Source organism: Lepisma saccharinum, chromosome 1, assembly GCF_977018435.1.
Source record: "Lepisma saccharinum chromosome 1, izLepSacc3.1, whole genome shotgun sequence".
Lineage (NCBI taxonomy): Eukaryota > Metazoa > Arthropoda > Insecta > Zygentoma > Lepismatidae > Lepisma > Lepisma saccharinum.
This window is the reverse complement of record NC_139229.1, coordinates 21,687,380-21,706,883: the sequence shown is the minus strand read 5'-3', so window position 1 is coordinate 21,706,883 and position 19,504 is coordinate 21,687,380. Positions and strand designations below refer to the sequence as shown.

Genomic DNA, 19,504 nt, shown 5'->3' with positions numbered 1-19,504 from the left:
TAATCGCGAAGCTTGAGATTTTCGTCTTCGATTTTTCGTTTCGTCATAACGTTATTTATACACGTCGTTTCTCACAACGTTGCAACGTTTAGAAAGTCGTTGATTTTGTTTCTGTATTTTCCGTCGTTGGGTTTCCTCGTCATGTCGATCGTCGCGAATCCGAAATCGTCACTGTTCCAACAGTGGGAGCAGCAGTGTTCCGAAAATTGATTGTAGTTCATGTCTCCGCCTACGTAGTCATCGTACGCGTGCTTGAGGTTGGTGTGATCTTGACGAAACAAACATATGAAATTAGCGTTGTCGCGTACTAACTGTTTTGGAATTTTGGAAAACGTTTGAGCTAGGAAGAAGCAATCTATTCCTTTGTGACGACCTTGCGTGAAAAAATTGCGAATTTCATTTTGATTTTCCAGGATGACATCGTCGAACACAACGACTGAATTTTTACGACAATCGTCGAGTGGCTTTATTTCCGAAGCGAACGTTGCAATGTCCAGACCATCGTACAGTTTTATCAGTTGCTTGTATTTCGCTTGTTCGAGACTTTTCGAAAATACGTAGAGGTGCCTGTTCTTCCAATCTAACCAATTCGGTGCGAGGAGAAAATTGTCCACGAGCAGTGTTGTTTTCCCACACCCCGAAGGACCTACGATCAGACAGCGGATGCTGTCGGGAAGCAACTCACCGTTCTTTTTTCTCGTTTGACTTTCCGAATCCGGTAGACGTTTCACCACGTTCCATGTACTTACAAGATCACTTCGTTCGCGTTGATCCAACTTTTTTCTGGAAGTCCCAGCCATTTGACAAACAGTTTGTTGCCTTTTCTACGCAATACTTTCTCGATGAGGTACGTGTCGGGATGTTTTGTTTTAGAGAGTTCCTCTTCGTAAAATCTTCCTTTCAAAATCTCACCGCTACTATCTTTTATTATATACGTGTGTCGGTTTCCGGGTAAAACTCGAACCACCGTAAAAAGTTCCGTGCTCCAATTTTTTGTGAACCCCTTCTCGAAGGTGCGTTTGAATTTGCTGATCCTCACCTGGTCTCCAATTTTGAATTTTGATTTCTTGGTAGTCGTGGGAGTGTACTTTGGACAGTAAACTGTAGAAATTAAACGCTGCTCGTCAGATTTCGTAACGTCAGCTGGCTTCATGCCTATCGTTCTGTGTACTGTATTATTATAGGTGTCGACGAGTTCCGGCAGTATGTCGACCCATTTGTAATTTCCTCGAAGCGTGAATCGTTTCCACATGTGTGTTTTCAAGGTTCGATTAAATCTTTCCACGATGCTGGCTTTGATGTGACTGAAGGTTGAATAATGTCGAATGTCGTGTTTCCGAATAAACTTTTGGAATACGGCATTGTAAAATTCCTTCCCCTTGTCCGTTTGCAAAAACCGAGGTCGTCTGTCGCTTTCGCGAAAAATTGTCTTGAATGCTTCCGTGACGCACGTTCCTGTTTTGGCTTTCAAAGGTAGAGCCCATGCGAATTTCGAAAACGTGTCTATGACGGTGAGGAGGTACTTGTTGCTCTTGTTCAATTTATGCATATTTTTTAGATTGCCGCTACTCATCTCCACGAGGTCACTTTGCCAGAGGTCATCGATTCCCTTGGTTACCACAGCTAAACGTTTGTAGTTGCGGCGTGCAGGTTTATGCAATTCTTCGACGATGGCTTGCCTAGACATTTTTTAGAGATTACGTTTGAAGAGAAGCACCAGCGTGATGGGATTCAAAGAGGGTGGCACTTCGCTCGTGTTTTGAATGATCAGCTTATCGCCGGCACTCACGTCAAAAACGGTAAGATCTTCGTCTTCGTGTATTTCATATACGTTGCGCGTTTCGTTCCAACGTGCCAGAGGAATGTTTCCTGCTTTCTGAACACCACGATTCGATATCAAGGTCATAGTGGGAACGCTAGCTTTTCTACCGTGAGACCAGTACGAAAATTCATTTATCTGAATCGTGCCATCGAGGAGAAACTTGTAGTACGGATGATAAGGATGCAACATGTACAGTTTGTTACCTTCGACGAACGTGGAGATTCTCTGTTGATTGGGTACGCTGTTGATTTCGATGGCTTGCAGAGAATGCAGTTTAGCGAATTTAGTATCGACGCTAACGAGGTTGCTGTGAAGCTGTCCCAGTGTATTTTGTACGGGCAACAAATGTTCGACTATGGTTTCCGTTACGGTAGAAAATGACGGTTTGATTTTCACTTCCACGTTCAACTGCTTGTAGTTTTCGTTGAGTTCTTGTAACTTGGCACCGAAAGAGACCAGCGTCGATTCCTGCGTGGATTCCAGCACTCCAACTTGATCCCTGATGTTGACGACAATACTCTGAAGGTTCTCGACTTGATTCAATTTCGAACTTTTCTCGGTGAGATCGTTCACGATGCTTCGCATCTCGGTAAACTGCGTGTGAAGTTCGGCGACGCTCTGCGAAGTGGGCAGCGTCGACACCAGCGAACTGATTTCGTCTCGAATCTGTTCCACGTTCGCCGTTTCCGTTTCCAGTCGTTTCAGCATACGTGATATGTTCCTTTTCAAAGCGTGTAATTCTTTGGAGGTGGGGAGATTGGCCACCCTACTCTCGAGATCGCTCAACGAACTTTTGATGTCGCTCGAATCGGATAGTGCCGTCACCGCCGTTTTCAATTTTTCCAAATCTTCGCTCGAAGGCACGCTCGTCCGTAACGATTCCAAGTCACCCTGTATGTTGTCCAGCACGTGATGAAAATGAGCAAGATTGGATTCGACGTTCAAATTTTCTAAATATTCGATCTTCTGCTGAACCGTGCTTAACGTGTCTTGAATACTCGTCAACGCGCTCGCTTCAGCGTGAATATTTTTAATTTCTTCGTTGATCAACTCCAGAGACGCCTGAAGCGTAGCGATGGTGGTTTGAATGTGTTCGAAATCTTGATAAGCCTCCAATTGAATTTTTATGTTCGCGACGCTTTTGCCGATGACCTGCAGTTCGTCTGACGATGGTAGGTTCGTCATGGTATCTTCCAAAGTCTGTAACTTGGATTTAATTTCTTCCAACGTGCTGGCGAATTCTTCTTGTAATTTGGAAACAACAACATGCAAGCGTTCTACATCAATATCCTTCACGACGGTTTGAAGTTCAGAGAAATTCTTTTCGATTGCGGAAGTTCGTTCTTCGATTTCGAGTTTCAATTTTTCCAAATCTTCATTTTTCGATTGAAATTGTTGTAATTTGGCCAAATCATTTTGAAGCTTATCCACGCTCAACTGTATATTTTGAACGTTGTCGTAAGAAGGTACGTCGACATAATTTTTTATGAGCGTTTTCAGTTCGGAATCGATTTTCAGAATGGGGTCGAGACATTGCGTTTGGAGCGTAGCGATCTCGGACTCTAAACTTTTGTTTAAGGTCTCCTGCAAAGCGATCAAATCGCTCCTCAACTTTTTAATTCGGACGTCCAACATGAGAATCTCTTCTGCGTGGTCTACACGCTTGGTGTTGCCGAAAATATCGTTAGGCATTTTGGTTAACGGTTATTTATAATAGGATAGACGATTCGTAATTCTACGAAGAGAGGAATGAGTTTGTCGTAATCTCCTAGGAGTTCCACGTATAAACAATCTCCTGCAGAAACATCGTACGTAATGCTAGAAAGCATCTTGTCGTGCTTGATTCGAAAAATGTTCTTGCCGGTAGATATTTTGATTTCGCCTACGTTTTTCGGATTCACGGCGATTTGAAGTTTTCCATCGATCGGAATTTCGTAGAAATGTAAATTGTTGTTGAAGACGTAAAACATCTTGCCCACATCGTCATCCAATTTCGTCCAAATGCTGTTAAGGTGAACAATCAGTAGACCGTTGAGTTTAGTTAACATGGAAGGTAGAAATTCATGATCTGTCGTCGCGCGGTGTACAGTCTCCATGTTGGTTTGTTTTCGGAAACCAAAAAGATTCATAGGTATGCTGGTTATTTAAAATACGGTCAAAGTTTTTTGTAATAACAGTCAGTGTTTTTTTTTTTTGTTTTCTTTTTTTTGTTTGTTTTTTTATGAATCTTCTGTTGAAGATGGGCATATGTTGCAGGTTTTGCTTTCTGCTAAACGATAGTGCCCCCACGGCAGTGTGTGGATTCCACATTGGAGAACGCACCTCTTGTCGTCGTTGGGATCCAGGGCAATCTTCCTCACCTTGTTGGTGGTCAACACATGGTCGACACTCTGGATGCGCTGTTCTGCTCTTAGAATCGACGACCTGGTCTTGAGGCAATCCATGAAGTCCTCGAATGTGAGATGCTCCCGAACCACCTGTCTGCCGACACCCTTGGCCTTCTTGGTAACGCTACCCTCGGCTTTGATGGTATAGGCCTTGGCGCGAAGACCTACAAACTCAAGAATCACGTCTCCGTCCTTCTCATCTTTGAGTTTGCCAGGCACCTTCTTGTTGCGGGCCAGGATACCGTACTGGTTCGGCTGGGGATAGCCCGAGGTGTCGAAGAGGTTAACCAAAGATGGAACTCTGGCTATATCCTCGTATGCGTCGGCTGTGCGAACGTGGTACACCAAGCTGTCCGTGTCCGTGTAGAGAAGCGAGATGTTGTGGTCGTAGTGTGGACGTAATATGTCGTAGTACGTCTCGAACATGTGGAGCTTGCTCAGATCCAGAACAGTGGCTCCGACGTAGATGGGCTTGGTGAGTTTCACCACACCTTGCCTCATGTGAATCAGAGCCAGCTGCTCGTTGTAGATTGTTCGAGACTTGAACAATGGACTCGCGACAAGCTGACGACATAGCTCTTTCCTCGCCACCAATTTTATGTCCACGCGATTCCGTACATTCTCCATGGTCTTGCCAAACACCGCATTATTCATGAGCTTGAAGAAATCCTTATCAAGCTCGGACGTAGCTGCGGTGCGGTGTTCGGTGTTGAGCTCGATATATGGACGCAACCACGGAGAATGCTCGAACTTGAGGATGTGGTGAACTGCGTGGACTGTGACTCCTTGCTGCATCAACCACCGGAGATTCCGGTAGTGAAGGACGTAATTCTTCTTGGGTTCGAAATCCATGACGAGCTTCTTCTGGTTGGAATTGGGTGGACACTTGAACTCGGGTGCAGGGGGAAGATCGCAGAACAAATCCTGCAGCTTCTCGGAGAACTCAAGGTCCACCTCGGCGAAGAACCCATGTTCCGAATCGTCGAAACCTTCAACGTCGAAGTTGGAAGGATCAGCCCACTCGAACCCTCTAAAGGGGAGTGGCTGCATCATGGAGTGCCCGTACAAGTTATTCACGTCTGTGTGCATGATGTAGCTCGACGGTTGGGTAGAGTCGTAGCCAGTAGCCATGTGATGGTTGTTGGCGCACGCGTGCCGTTGCGACACCTGGACCATTCCACCCCGCACGGCGCGTTCCACAAACAGCATCATGTCTACGTCCGAAAGAAGCTCCAGCTTGATTTTCGTCACCAGAAACATGGCTGACCACGCCAGTCCGGGGAGACTATAGAAGTAGGCGGGGTCCAGGTGGTAGATGTTCATTGCGGTCGCCCGGAACGTCTGGAACACGTCGGCGAGGAGCGTCACATCAAGTCTGAGGTAGGCGTCGTGGTAGTCCCCGAGAGTTCGACAACCTAGCTCGCGCCACATGGACTGGGCGTGATGATATTCTTCGTCGGTGATGTTCGAGCCCCGTAACTAACTGTAGAACTTCGCCTGGGGAGGTAGCGACGTCTCCGCAAACTTGGTAGGGTCGGTGACGTATTCGTAGGGGTAGACCCCCTTACGCCTGAAGAGACTGGCGTCCAAGTTTGGAAAATTCGCAGAGGTGATGCGCATTTGCTTGTCGCTAAGCTTCCCTGCGAGAGCATCGAGGCTGGCCGGGAGGAACCTCAGGGAGTCGAGGAAGCGAAGTTCGACGGTAGAGTCGGATGCTGGGATTCGAACCAACTTGCTCACACTGATGTAACGCTCCTCGTTTTGTGCCAGGACGTTGATTCTTGCATTGTCGTACCCAAGATGCTTGATCAGGTGGTGGAAGTCGTATCCCGAGCCATTGTGAAAAAACACAGGGATGAAGCGTGGGTCCTGGGCCTTAAGGTTACATCTGTTGCACCAAGGACCAACGTACCTACCGCTAAAGTGATCGTGGTGATGGACTTTACGGTTGTTGGCGGTGTACTCCTCGACGCAGACAGGGCAAGTGATGGCCTCGTCGTGTCTACGTTGATCATCGGGGGACAGTGGGAGCATAGACTTGGGGGTCAACAGCACCTTCCCTATCTCGTTGGCTTCCACAACCATCCTCTCGAGGAAGTGTTTGGCTGCGTCGGGACCACGGTACACGTAGGGCTCGGGCGCGATGTGTTGATCTCGTCGCACCACAACGTATGCGAAACTGGATGCCTCATGGAGTTGGTAAGGGGTGGTGGAAGAAACTTCAGGATCGGGATCGCAAGTAGACAGGGGTTTGAGAAAGGCCTCGAAATCCGCGATGATGATAGCGGGGTGCTCTACCATGGCACCGTGCTTGCGGAAACGCTCCACGTCGCCAGGTTTGGGCAAGTCTGCCAGACCAGGTTCGTTGGCTTTGCAGTAGAGCTTGTGGTTAGCGAGCTTCTCGGCAGCGATGTTGCGACCTCTGATGCGCTGGTAATCCTGCCGTTTTTGATTACGAAATTTAGACAAGCACCTGGGACAAACTTCTATGTGGGTTTTGTCTTTGCTCAGCTGGCTTGAAACAAGCCGAGAGAGCGAGCGAATGAGGGTGTAATGGTGGTGGGTCTCGTCCTTGATAAGCAGAAGATGAATTTCCTGCGCACTATCGTCGTCTACGTTGCTCACCCGGATAGGGAAAACCACATTTTTGTTTTCGGTGAGGCCATAAACGTTGATGGCCAACCGAGGGTTGTGTGTACGGGCCTCGAACTTGCGAATATCCGAGACCTCCACCGGGTAGTTGATCCCAGCAATGGCATCTTCCAGCTCTGGCTCGTAGGGTAGGTAGTGGTTAACTCGGTGTGGTTGTTTTTTCCAGTGAACAGGGTGCAACGCTGCAAGCACCGACCAGAGAAAGCACTTGGCGTCTCTGTTCTGAATGTTCAGGACGGCCATCTTTTCCGCAATTGCTTCTGGTAAGGGGACGTAGCTGGAGGCGGAGAGAGGCACAAACTTTGAAAGTTTGACGCGCAGTTCGTGAGGCTCCCCACACAGCGAACCCCCCGAGCCCTTGGCTTGATGTTCTTCTTGCTTTGCCACCAGCTCCTCGACAAACTTGTTGTAGATGTCCTCGAGGTTGTCGACATCCGCCAGATGCAGCGTCTTCGCCTTGGTGTTGTGGCAGAAGCTGTAAATTTCATCAGACGGCCTTTTGTACCAGCAACGAAGCGATGCGTAGAATTTAGTGGAGGAGTGCGTAGCCAGTGCATTACTAAAAATAGAAACTATTTCTGCTCGCTTCTCCTCTAAAAAGCTACGCACGTCGCATGAGCCATCCGACAATTGAACGTAATCTCCTAATATTCCCCCGAAAGCAGACCGGTCTGCTTTTGGAGGCTTGACGCGTTTAGCGGGTGGTGCATTGATGGAGGCTGCTTCTGCCTTCCTCTTGGTGGAGGTCGAAGGCTGGGCCCCAGATGTATTTTTGCTTAGACAAGTAAGCTTATGCTTCTTGACATACGCAATTGTAATATGTTTATTGCATCCGGAACACAGTTCGGTGGCAGCCAAATGCTTGCCTGGCACGCAGGTGCGACAATGTCTTGCAAAATGTTTGCTTGATATAGTTTTTTTGCACACAGGGCAACTTTTCATGGAGCGCATTTTTTCGGGGTATGTTTATTTATATATGGGTGGTGTTGCCTTCCTCAAATATGTGCTTTAATCAACTCTATAAAAAAATAAAAAATATATATAAGAAAAATATAATTGTAGATAGAAAAAAAAAACACAATAAATATTGTATGCATGTATAATTCTATTTAGTTTATTTTTTGTTAGACACAAATTTTCTTCAGATTTTATTGCCCATTAGTATATTTTTCCACCAATCTAGTAGAGGTATGAAACTATGAAAATGTACTTGTTTATATATATTCTATTATTTTGGCTGATATAATAGCAAATATATATATATAGCTATTTTTGAAATTCTAAAACTTTTCAGGTATACTTATTTTTACATGCAAACATACATCATAAAAAAATTACACAATCGTATTTTTTTTCTATACACACATTTTTTTATTTTCAGAAAACAAAATTATTTTCGATCTTTATTTCTTTAAATCAAGCAATAAACATTATTTGTGTTTATAGTATTTGTCGGGCAATAGCAGATAAAACAAGAATGGGTTTTCTACGACCCATAGTTTACGAGTTACAAAACAACTTAGAAATTACATCTTGAAATTTTAATTTAAAATAACTCGAAAACAGTAAGCACTAATCATTATGTTTCCAATAAGTTGCAGAGTATCTTCAATTTTTTATCAAATATCATTAAAATTTTCGAAATAGGGTAAAAACTAAACCAGCAAATCAAGTTTCTCAAAAAAAAAAAAAAATTGTCTATATTTTCGAAACTTGAGGGGGTGGAATCGATTTTATTTGCTAGTCGAATAGTTTTCGTCAAATCCTATCCAACAAACTTAAAATCATCATCCTAGCTCAATTAGAAGCCGAGAAAATCAATATCTTGGAAAACGTCTTAAGATTTTTGTCTTAAGAAAATTTTCTTGATAGACCGGAAGTAACATCTTGACAGACCGGAAGTCGACTTTCTTAAAGATTAAGATATTTGTCTTAAGACGTTTTCCAAGATATTGATTTTCTCGACTCCTATGGGACCTAGAACCGTGTAACTTTGGTCTATGTATATACCAGTACTTGCCCGACCCTGTGGCCGAGTGGTTAGCACATCGCGCTGCGACGCCAAGAGTCCCGGGTTCGAATCCCGATCGGGTATGGTTGTTTGTGAATATCCATTTTCATCAATTTCATCACTCATCCCCATCTTCGCAAATTAGCCAAAAGGCACAAAACACGAAATAAAATAAACTAAATCAATCAATCAATCAATCAATATACCAATACTTTTCCTACATGTTCACTCACCTTACAACCCACTCGATCAAAAAAAATAAAATTTACCCCCTGCGCGCATGCGCACATGTTAAAATTTAAAATATAGGCTCGACATTAAAACAAAATATTATTTTTTTTCCTCCTCTCCTCTCTCTGGCCAAGATTGCAAATAATTGCAGAAATAATAATACCATGATATTTTTTTAGACTGTAAGTCTAAATAAATAAGATTCGAATAACTATGTACTTCTACTAGCCTTTGCGATGGCGCAGCGGTAGCGTCGTTGCCTTGTAATCAAGGGTTCGATACCCACACAAGTGGTTCTTGAAACTGTAGGTTCAATCCCGATTAGCCTTACTGTGCATAAAATAGACTTAAAACATCAAATCAAACAGTACTTCCACTAGCCTCTGCGATGGCGCAGCGGTAGCATTATAATCAAAAAATCTCGGCTTCGATACCCGCACAAGTGGTTCTTGAAACTGTAGGTCCAGTCCCGATTAGCGTTACTGTGCATAAAGTGGACTTAAAACATCAAATCAATCAGTACTTCCACTAGCCTCTGCGATAGCACAACAATAGCCTTGTAATCTCGGCTTCGATACCCACACAAGTGGTTCTTGAAACTGTAGGTCCAGTCCCGATTAGCGTTACTGTGCATAAAGTGGACTTAAAACATCAAATCAATCAGTACTTCCACCAGCCTCTGCGATAGCACAGCAATAGCCTTGTAATCTCGGCTTCGATACCCGCACAAGTGGTTCTTAAAACTGTAGGTCCAGTCCCGATTAGCCTTACTGTGCATAAAATAGATTTAAAAAACAACAAAATCCAATCCAGAGTATCAACAAATTCAAAAAATAGAGTTTCCCCTGTACACTTGTATAATTTTAAACTCAAAGTTCGATATCCAGCAGAGGTGGTTCGGATCTCGCTGTAGGCTCAGTTTCGATTAGCCTTACTATGCATAACATAGACTTAAAACAACAAAATCCAATCGAGAGTATCAACAAATTCAAAAAAAATAAAATTTCCCCTGTACACTTGTATAATTGTAAACTCCGAGTTCGATACCCAGTGGAAGTGGTTCGGATCCCACTGTAGACCCAGTTTCGATTAGCCTTACTGCGTAAATTTTAGTTTTATAGCTAGTCAAGCAACTTGTGTGCGTATAACTTATGCTGATATGGTACTCACCTGACAGACCAAACTAATTCGGCTTCTATTACACTTGATATTTACACTTGGTATAGCGTACACTTTTATGCGACTGCCCAGTAGCAATACTCGACTGCAACTGATGTGGGCGGGGTTTCTAATAGAAACTTATACCTGTCGGTAGCTGAAATTCCAAAGTTGGTTCGTGACGATAAATAATAACAAAAAAAAACAACACACCCCCTCCATCATGATTTGGATCGCAGCCTTTGGAGCTTTCTGCGTCACTGGCGTGCCCAGCGGGCGAAACCAACACAATACCACCGAGGTCACCCGCACAAAAAACTGGCCGGAACTGGGTGGAGCAGACCTTCGGGTGGGAATAATGGCGGAGGAGACAAACAGACGCCACCGCCTCACGTTCCCACGCTCATCATGATTTGGATCGCAGCCTTTGGAGCTTTCTGCGTCACTGGCGTGCCCAGCGGGCGAAACCATCACAATACCACCGAGGTCACCCGCACAAAAAACTGGCCGGAACTGGGTGGAGCAGACCTTCGGGTGGGAATAATGGCGGAGGGGACAAACAGACGCCACCGCCTCACGTTCCCACGCTCATCATGATTTGGATCGCAGCCTTTGGAGCTTTCTGCGTCACTGGCGTGCCCAGCGGGCGAAACCAACACAATACCACCGAGGTCACCCGCACAAAAAACTGGCCGGAACTGGGTGGAGCAGACCTTCGGGTGGGAATAATGGCGGAGGAGACAAACAGACGCCACCGCCTCACGTTCCCACGCTAACTCCTCTAGTTACTAGCAGCACTCTGCCAAATAACCAAAATACTACAACAACAATTAACCCACCCACTATTGCCGGCACCACCACTACCATACAAAAAAAAACACGTGAAACCCTACAGAGGTGCGGTTATTTAGAGCCGCAGCCGTTAGAACCTTTTTGGTTGGGCACCACGCACCCTGGCGGGGTTAGGGGCCAGGCATCCTAAAAAAAACAACAATTATTATTTGTTTGTTTGCGTCACAATACGAAAATAATAAGAAGCGCGCGCATATGCATGTGCAGCACATCGTTCCCGCAAGAGAGGTTTGCAAAAGTCGCGATATACATTGGCACCCAGAACTTGGAAATAATGCATATTCGCTCACCACTGTTGCCAGCTTAGTCTCTCTCTTCATCTTACAGCAATATTGGTATCTCTATCTTTTTTAGTTGGAAGTGGGTTGCCAACACACTCTAGTTAATAATGCTACATATTATACACGCACACACATACTATGTTGCCATCCATTCATCCATCCCTCTCTCTCTTTTACGGCTGTGTGTGTTTGTTGTCGGCTCTATTGCCCAGTGTGTGTATGTTACGTCAGTATATAAATTAGTTAAGTCTCAAGCAAGATAGTTCTTGTTAAGTAAGAAAAAAAAACTGTAGGTAGGTGTTGGTAATACTGTCGGTTGTTTAACTATTCCCTCTCTCTTTTTCTCCTTTTTTTTTTTTGTAAAAAGCTATGGCAAAAATACCAGTAGGCTGGCAAATTGCTTTATGCACTGTAAGGCCTCAAGCAGTATTGCCAGCTCCTTGCTTTAGGTTAGGTTAGACCAAAATAAAAACCTTGATGACTTTTCGAGTAAGATGTTGGCAATACTGCAAGACAAGCCTCAAGCAGTATTGCCAGCTCCTTGCTTGAGGCTAGGTTAGACCAAATAAAAACCTTGGTAACTTTTCGAGTAAGATGTTGGCAACGCTGCAAGGCAGACCTCAAGCAGTATTGCCAGTTCCTTGCTTTAGCCTAGGTTAGACCAAATAAAAAACCTTGGTGATTTTTTCGAGTAAGATGTTGGCAACGCTGCAAGGCAGACCTCAAGCAGTATTGCCAGCTCCTTCCTTGAGGTTAAGTTAGACCCAAAAAAAAACCTCGGTGATTTTTTCGAGTAAGAAGCTGGCAACACTGCGAGAAAATGGGGCTCATGCCTTACGAGAGAAATCCATTAAGGCGAGCCCCATCGAGCCCCATTTTCGGTTGGCGAACCCGTGCCACTGCTCTACTGTTTTGTTTTCGTTCTTAGCCCTCGTACGTTCTGATATGCAATATTAAACTGTTTGCTATTGTTATTAATATTGTGAAAATTAAACTGACCAAAGGTGTTTCGTTTTGGATTGCAATTTACCGAGTCACAAGCAAGTGGGTCGCTTTTCTTCCATTCCTGAATCAAGGGGGATCTCGCGGCCTCATTGCTTTCCGAGACAGGGATCCTCGGCGTCAGCTTACCTGGATCTTGCAGACGATGGGCGTGGCTACGTGAGGGTCCTCAAGGAAGTTGGCGGTCCCTTGGCCCTACTGTTCCTTGTCCTCTGGGATCCCTGGGGTGAGGGAGGGGAGGGTTCTGACGTTGACCAGCCGCAGGATGACCTTGGGTGTTGTTGTCGTCAGCATTCTGGGCCTCCGGAAAATCCTGCAGGCATCTGTGCCTCGTAGCGTATATTTGCGAACGTTAATAAGGAGATGTCGGAAACTCAGGTGGGATCAATGACCTTTCCTGCGGGCGTCGTTCATGAACGGGAGCAGCAGTTGGCGTTCCTTCCTAACACTGAGCGAGAAATCTTCATCCACGACCACTCTAGAACCTTTCAACCTGTGTCTATTTCTTAGAATTTCATCCTTCTTCTTGTAGCGAAGAAATCTGCAGACAATCGGGGAGGGTCCTTGCTCTGAACGTGTTTTTATTCGATGACAACGTTGAATGTCATCCTCACCTAAACGCACTTGCAATTTCGTTTCGATGAGATCCTTCACTTTCCCCTCCGTCGTCTCCCAATCTCCTTGCCATCCTCCTGGGGATGCCAAAAAACACCAGGTTCTCGCGCCTACTCCTGTTCTCTTGGTCATCAAGACGATTCTCTAGCCAGTTACAGTAACCTTGTAACTCACCGACTTCGTGCACGAGTTTGTTTACATCACTCTCCATGACCGAAACTCTATCCACCAAATGTGTGACTCTGTCGTTCAGTTGCCTCATTTCCTTAACGATCGATTCATTGTAGCACTGCAATTGTTTCAACAGTTCACTCATTTCACTCATTTCCACTTGTTCTAACATCGGGGGTCCAGGTTTTTTTTCCACACCACCGATAACTAACAACGTCAACACAATTACTCCATATGCGTTAAATCTTTTCGAGGTTGTCAGCCCTGCACATGAGGCTACACCGGAAGGCTTGGAATAGCCCGAACAGAAGAGCTCGATTCTCGCTCGGTAGTCCCGATTAGCCTTACTGTGCATAAAGTGGACTTAAAACACCAAATCAATCAATCAATTAATCAATCCATCTCTTAGTGTATTTAAATTAATTTTGGGGTTACAATCCGCATAAGTTATCAATTCAGTACGTCAGTGCAAGGAAGATATACAATTTGTACATTATCACTGTGAAACGCCCTCCCTTGCCCGGGAAAACAAATGCTACCACTACCTAGATAGAGGCGGCAAAATCTCCCTCGGACAAGCGAAATAGCGTTACGGTCCAGGTTGAGTTCGTGTGTAGGGACCGGTGACCAACAGTGCATAGCGATTAGCCATATCAATCAAATAAAAGAAAACATATACTTTCTATTACCACCTCTTTACCTGTAGCCGGGAAGCGGCTAGCTGCATACCTGAAAATCACGGGTAGCGACATGCGTACGAGTACGAAATGATATAGCCCAAAAATTAACATGAAAAAATAAAAAGTATATTCTATTCATAACAAAACAAAAATCAATTAGTTACATCTCCTCCTCTTTCACTCACACATTCTCTCGCAGATTCTCTCTTTACGGGGTCATCAACACAAAATGATACATGACATGTACAGGTTTTTATGACGACAACCCTAATTATTGCATTCATATTTAAATTTACCTTGAATTTTTGTCTAATCAGGTCATTTGTGATTTTGCTCCAGTGCTACTCAAATCCTAGCCAGCCCTTACTTAAGTTCACCTTTTTTAAAAAACTAGGTCGGTGCGGTGACAATACATTATATGTCCAGCGTAAACAAAGGCGTCTCAACAGCAATTACGCTCACGTGGGCGGACGTTTTCCTTTTACAAGACCTCACGTGGTTCCAAACATAACAATAACCTCCGTTGAGTGACGCAACATATACTCTCAAGCAGGCGGGACTTCAACACTTCGCCGCGACGAGCAATTAATATTACCAGGCAAATACTTTAACAAATAATCACATACGCGACCTGACGTAGCTAGCAGCGACACAGCGCTGACACATAAACATGAACAAACCTCAAGTAGATTAAACAATTAAGCGGGCGGCGCTTTACTCTAATAGTACGCACTTTAAACAAATACAAAGGAGCACAAACAACCACGAATTTAAGATCATTAAAAAAATATCACAAGAAATAAGAAAAATTGACCTAAGACGAATAAATTACAAATGATAAGCGCGACGGGAGTTTGGTATGAAGTTCCGAGTGGTATGGGCGTTTTCAAAATGTTGACGAATTTCAAGGACGTTCTCTAAATCAATCGAGCCGTCACGTGTTGACATTCACACAGATGAATACATTACCATCTCTCAGCTTCCACGGTGCCTCCTGGTGTCTTCATGGGCGATTGAAATCACATAGTATTCACACGAAAGGTTTTCCTATTCTTCCTTGGTCGCCACGACGAAGATGCGAAGAGCGTTCATACATCTGGTTCCTTGGCTTCTCTCCCTCTCGGGATCGGTGAACATCTCCGCGGTCAGGCGCGGTTCGGACGTCGCATCTGGGCGGTCGTTCTTGGCTCGTCGGCGTCTTCTCCATCACCGTCGGACGATCTCAAGCGTCGGGACGTCAACAGGGCAGCGTTCGGCATCTCTCTCTCTCTCTCTCTTGTGGCGGCTGGTAGGCATCAGGCGGCTTAGCTCGTCGTTTCTTGGCATGTTGTAGGCATGGGTCGTGTCTCGTCTGGCATCTGGCGAATCGAGGGTAACGCCCTCATCTCTCTTCTTCCCTTAGCCCGCCATGATTTTCGATGTTCCTCGTTTCACAAAAACAATAAACGGCGTAAGATTAGCACGGAAACACAGTCTCGCTTCGACTTCCTCCAGCGATTGAGGTAAGCGCACTCGTAACGACTTACTGCCTATCACACACTGATGTTCGCAAAACAAAGCAAAGTCCACGGTATACGAAGAGGTAGCGCGGAGGTGCTCTCGCTATGAGAATCGCGGTAAAACTGTGTGTCGAAAAAGCATGTCCTTCGTTTTATCCCGATTTCGAAAAAGGACGCTCGGCGCTCGTTGAAGGGACGCTTCCGGAGAGGTCATTCCACTTCGCTCTATTGTCTCCTAGGCTGAACAGGATCGTGTTAGAGGTTTGGTTCCTACGGATTAAGTTTCCGTCTCTCTGGCGCCCAGAGCTCAACTGCAATCTGTGCCCACAAACTGATCAATTACAACCAATTCGATCTGGCATCCGTAATTCTTGCTTGATCGCGACGAAACTCCACACATCCGTCCTTGCACACATGTTGCTGCGCTGGTAAGAATTCCACACAAATCTGGCCTCCGGAACCTGAGATATTTAAATAGTTGTCATTACGGTCGAATTTCCTAAGCTTTAGACGCATAACGTGACCTTTCAGGTGCTCGCCCGTCAGTCTCGGGACTTCCTTTCATTCTCCCGTCGGCTTGGCAAATCAAATATATATTCTTACAAATTAAGACACTTAACACTTTTTTACGGCTAATTGTTAGAGTAATAATAATAATAATAATGACGACGGTAAATCTGACTGTCACATCACGATCTGAATTTAAAATTTGTCGTGCTGGATTATAATTTCAGATACACGACATATGTATTATAAAATTATTTAGATTTCACGTAAAAATGAAAAAATGCGTTTCCAAATTATGGATATTGCAATTGTTCAATAACTAAGACGCGTGAAAAAAGTTGGAGGGTTGAAAGGCATGCAAAATATGGAAAGAAATGTGGCAGGAAGTGAACTAGCAGAACCGGATGGCAATTATCTCTTAAACGGAGGAGGGGGGTACGAGGTCACGGAGGCAAGAGACAAAGTGAAAAGTGTTCATTCATTTCGCGAAGGGGGGGGGGGGGTGATGAAAAAAAAAACACGCAATGTCCACCACGTCTAAAATCTAAAGTAGATTTTAGGGGATCGTTACTTAAGGCTACGACAGCCTGAAGCAACTCGCTTGCTAAGCAAGAGGAATACAAAGGGTATGGGGCGACACCCCAGATAAATGATGAAACACTCACAACATTTAATAGAAAACACTTCTATTCACTGGACAGGCAGTGTGAGGACATGATAAAGGAACGTTCGTACCTGTAGTTCTGTTGAAGTTCTCTTCTCCGCTGGTCCTAGTTGATGTGCTCCTACCCTGAAACAAAACATTCTAGGGAGCGCAACTAAGAGCTCCGATAACTAGCGTAGTCCCTGTATTTTAAACTATAACTTTCCGACGACAACTCTTTCCTTCTTAAACAACAACAACGGAACTCTATCGCTATTACTACTTCGAAAGTAAAACTGAAAGCAACTGAGAGCAAGATATTCTCACGCGAACTAATTAACTGGAATTCGAACTTCGGTTCGTTAAAACCGTTGACGGGGCAGCGTCTGTCGCCAACGGTGATTTTTGTGGATAACGCTGGTTTACTCTATTTCATATCCTTCTGGCCTAATGCCGTGTCAGCGGAGTTTTAAAACTCCACTGAAGGTCGCTGGCGTGATTTGCTTTTAAGAAGCTATTTTCCAGCGCTTCAGTGGGACCCCTTTATGAAGTGATTAGCTTATCGATTTATGACGCCCGGGGTCCTGGGTTCGAGTCACGCCTTCGGCTTGATACGGTTTCATGTAACAATACTATATTCTGATAAAATGCGTTTCCAAATTATGGATATTGCAATTGTTCACTATCGACCAAAGATATTTTACAATATATATATTTTTTTTATTTGCAACAGGTTTACTTAAGCTTACCATTTTTCTTTTTACACTTCTTTAAAAATATATATAAAGAGCTTTTCGCCCTAAATACATAAAAAGCTATGCTATACATTTATTTATTTATTTATTTATTTGAAACAGTGCGGTATACAGAAAATTCCGAAGTACGGCACTTTTACCCATAAACTTACCATCACAAATCTCATCAATATTAGAATAAAAATACAAAATGTTGGACAAGGAAATAAAAGATACAAAAATCTGAACAGTAATATAAAAAGAGATGCGTGAAAAAATCCAAACAAACACGAATACATTCAGTTAGTCTTACTGACAATATATTGAGTTATTATAGTATGAAAAATTATTTCTTCCCATTATTTTTATGCATTACTGTTACTATTCTGTAATTTCTAACACCATATACTGGAGGTTTTAGACCAATTTCATAAGAATATTGGAGCATGATATGTTGCTATTCAAAATATTATCTATCAAGATTACTTCTCCTACAAGAGATAGATAGAAAAATATATAGAAAATTATCAAATAAGGTCATTTACATACATAAAATTTTAACTTTGAACTATCATAATAGGAAAATATATATGTACACTTTTGTAAATATGATAAGGAGGCATAGTGAAGCATTATGTACGTACCATTCCGATCTCCTTCACATGTGGAAATTTTGCCCTCAGGCCTTCCATCTTCAGACTCCTCAGATCATATTCAGACGTAAGTGAAGTTTTCAGCAACCACACAAGCACATATGGAAACGCTCCGAAATTTGGGGCTTAAAAGAATTAATAAATGAATTAGCACTCTCATATGTGTCTGTTTTGGAAATATTGCAAAAACGACATCCAACCTTCAACTCAAGTGAGGATGCTTATGGCTTACTAATTGTCGTATGATTACAATTTCCAACAGAATTTTGAAGTAGGGCATTTGGTATATTGTAGTCCCGTTGATATTCGAGGTTAAGTGACAGAAATTTTAAAAAATCACCTTTGCATCAGTACTCGTCTGTTTTTGTGAATTGCTAAACATGAGTTAATGCTATCTATAAGCATTAGCGGTAGTAGGCATAGTAGCGTTTCAAATAGTTAATTTTCTTTTTAAAATAAGTCCGTTGTCCTATACATGAAAAGATGTTAAAATATAACATTCATTACTAAAATAACCCCCATTACGATCATATTCTCCCTCACGAAATTTCTATGCCACTAATCGAATATTTATACCAACTCCCAATTTAGCTTATATATTTTTTGTAATATATACTTGGAACATAATCTTCCAATGAGGAATGCACAGCACAAAATGAGTTTCGGAAAGGCAAAACAATAAGTTAGTGTGGCATACACACACACGTGGGTATTAAAGAAGCTGGAATATTTCATTTGTGTCACATCGCGAGCTAGAGAAACTAAAACACAACAACATATACATGAAAGTTGATATTAATCCGTAAGTTTGTTTCTCAAGGTTTTGGTTTTTGAAAAAGTAAAACAATAAAGGGAAAGATACGATTTTGACGGTGCACAATTTAAGTCAAGGTCGAATTAACTTCAAACAAATGAAGAGAATAAAATGGTGGATTATGGAAAACAAATATATATTTAATAGATATTTTCCACTTCATCCATAACGTTTTACAACGGAAACAGACATCATCTTCAGTCTAATCAATTGAGGTGATGTAAGTCATAATACACAATAAGATTACATGTACAGTGATTCTCTAACTAACCGACCAGCAATATCCTCATACCTTATATTGACTAACAGCTTTCAATACTTTATCGCCAGAGTACACGAGAATGTTGTAAGTTTTGCATCCCTTCATGAGTTGCTGCAAGCTGAAGAACAACCCCGATATGTGAAAGTTGGTGACAGCAAGCAACAAATCAGTATCATATGGCAAGTATCTAAAAAATAAAAACACACAGCATGCAGTATTAAAAAAAAACAGATATTTCTTGGATCCTACGTAGAAACAAGTTTCAAATTATTTGCAAGAGTCTTTAGTCAAAAATTCTTCTTAACTACTATGTTCAGTCATGTGTCAGGTATATTCAACTTTTTAAAGTAACTAAGAAAAACACAATGACTTGTATGACTGATTTTACAATCATATTTTTCAAAATATGAAATCACCATAGGAGAAAGTTGTATGTTCCCAGACAGAACAATATCTTCTTAAAATATGCATACAGCTTTATAGTTTATAATACACTTCCAAATAGTATAGCTTATGTGTTGTACTAACTG

General features: G+C 43.1%; 1 protein-coding gene across 1 annotated transcript in view; it reads right to left on the bottom strand.

Annotated features, from left to right (window-relative positions):
* Nucleotides 1-19,504, bottom strand: part of LOC145997357 (uncharacterized) — a 137,864-nt gene that overhangs the window by 17,099 nt on the left and 101,261 nt on the right. Inside the window, exon 19 of the mRNA XM_083134358.1 lies at nucleotides 17,890-18,023. Within this exon, the coding sequence (XP_082990484.1) occupies nucleotides 17,890-18,023 (134 nt within the window). The remainder of the gene's footprint in view (nucleotides 1-17,889; nucleotides 18,024-19,504) is intronic.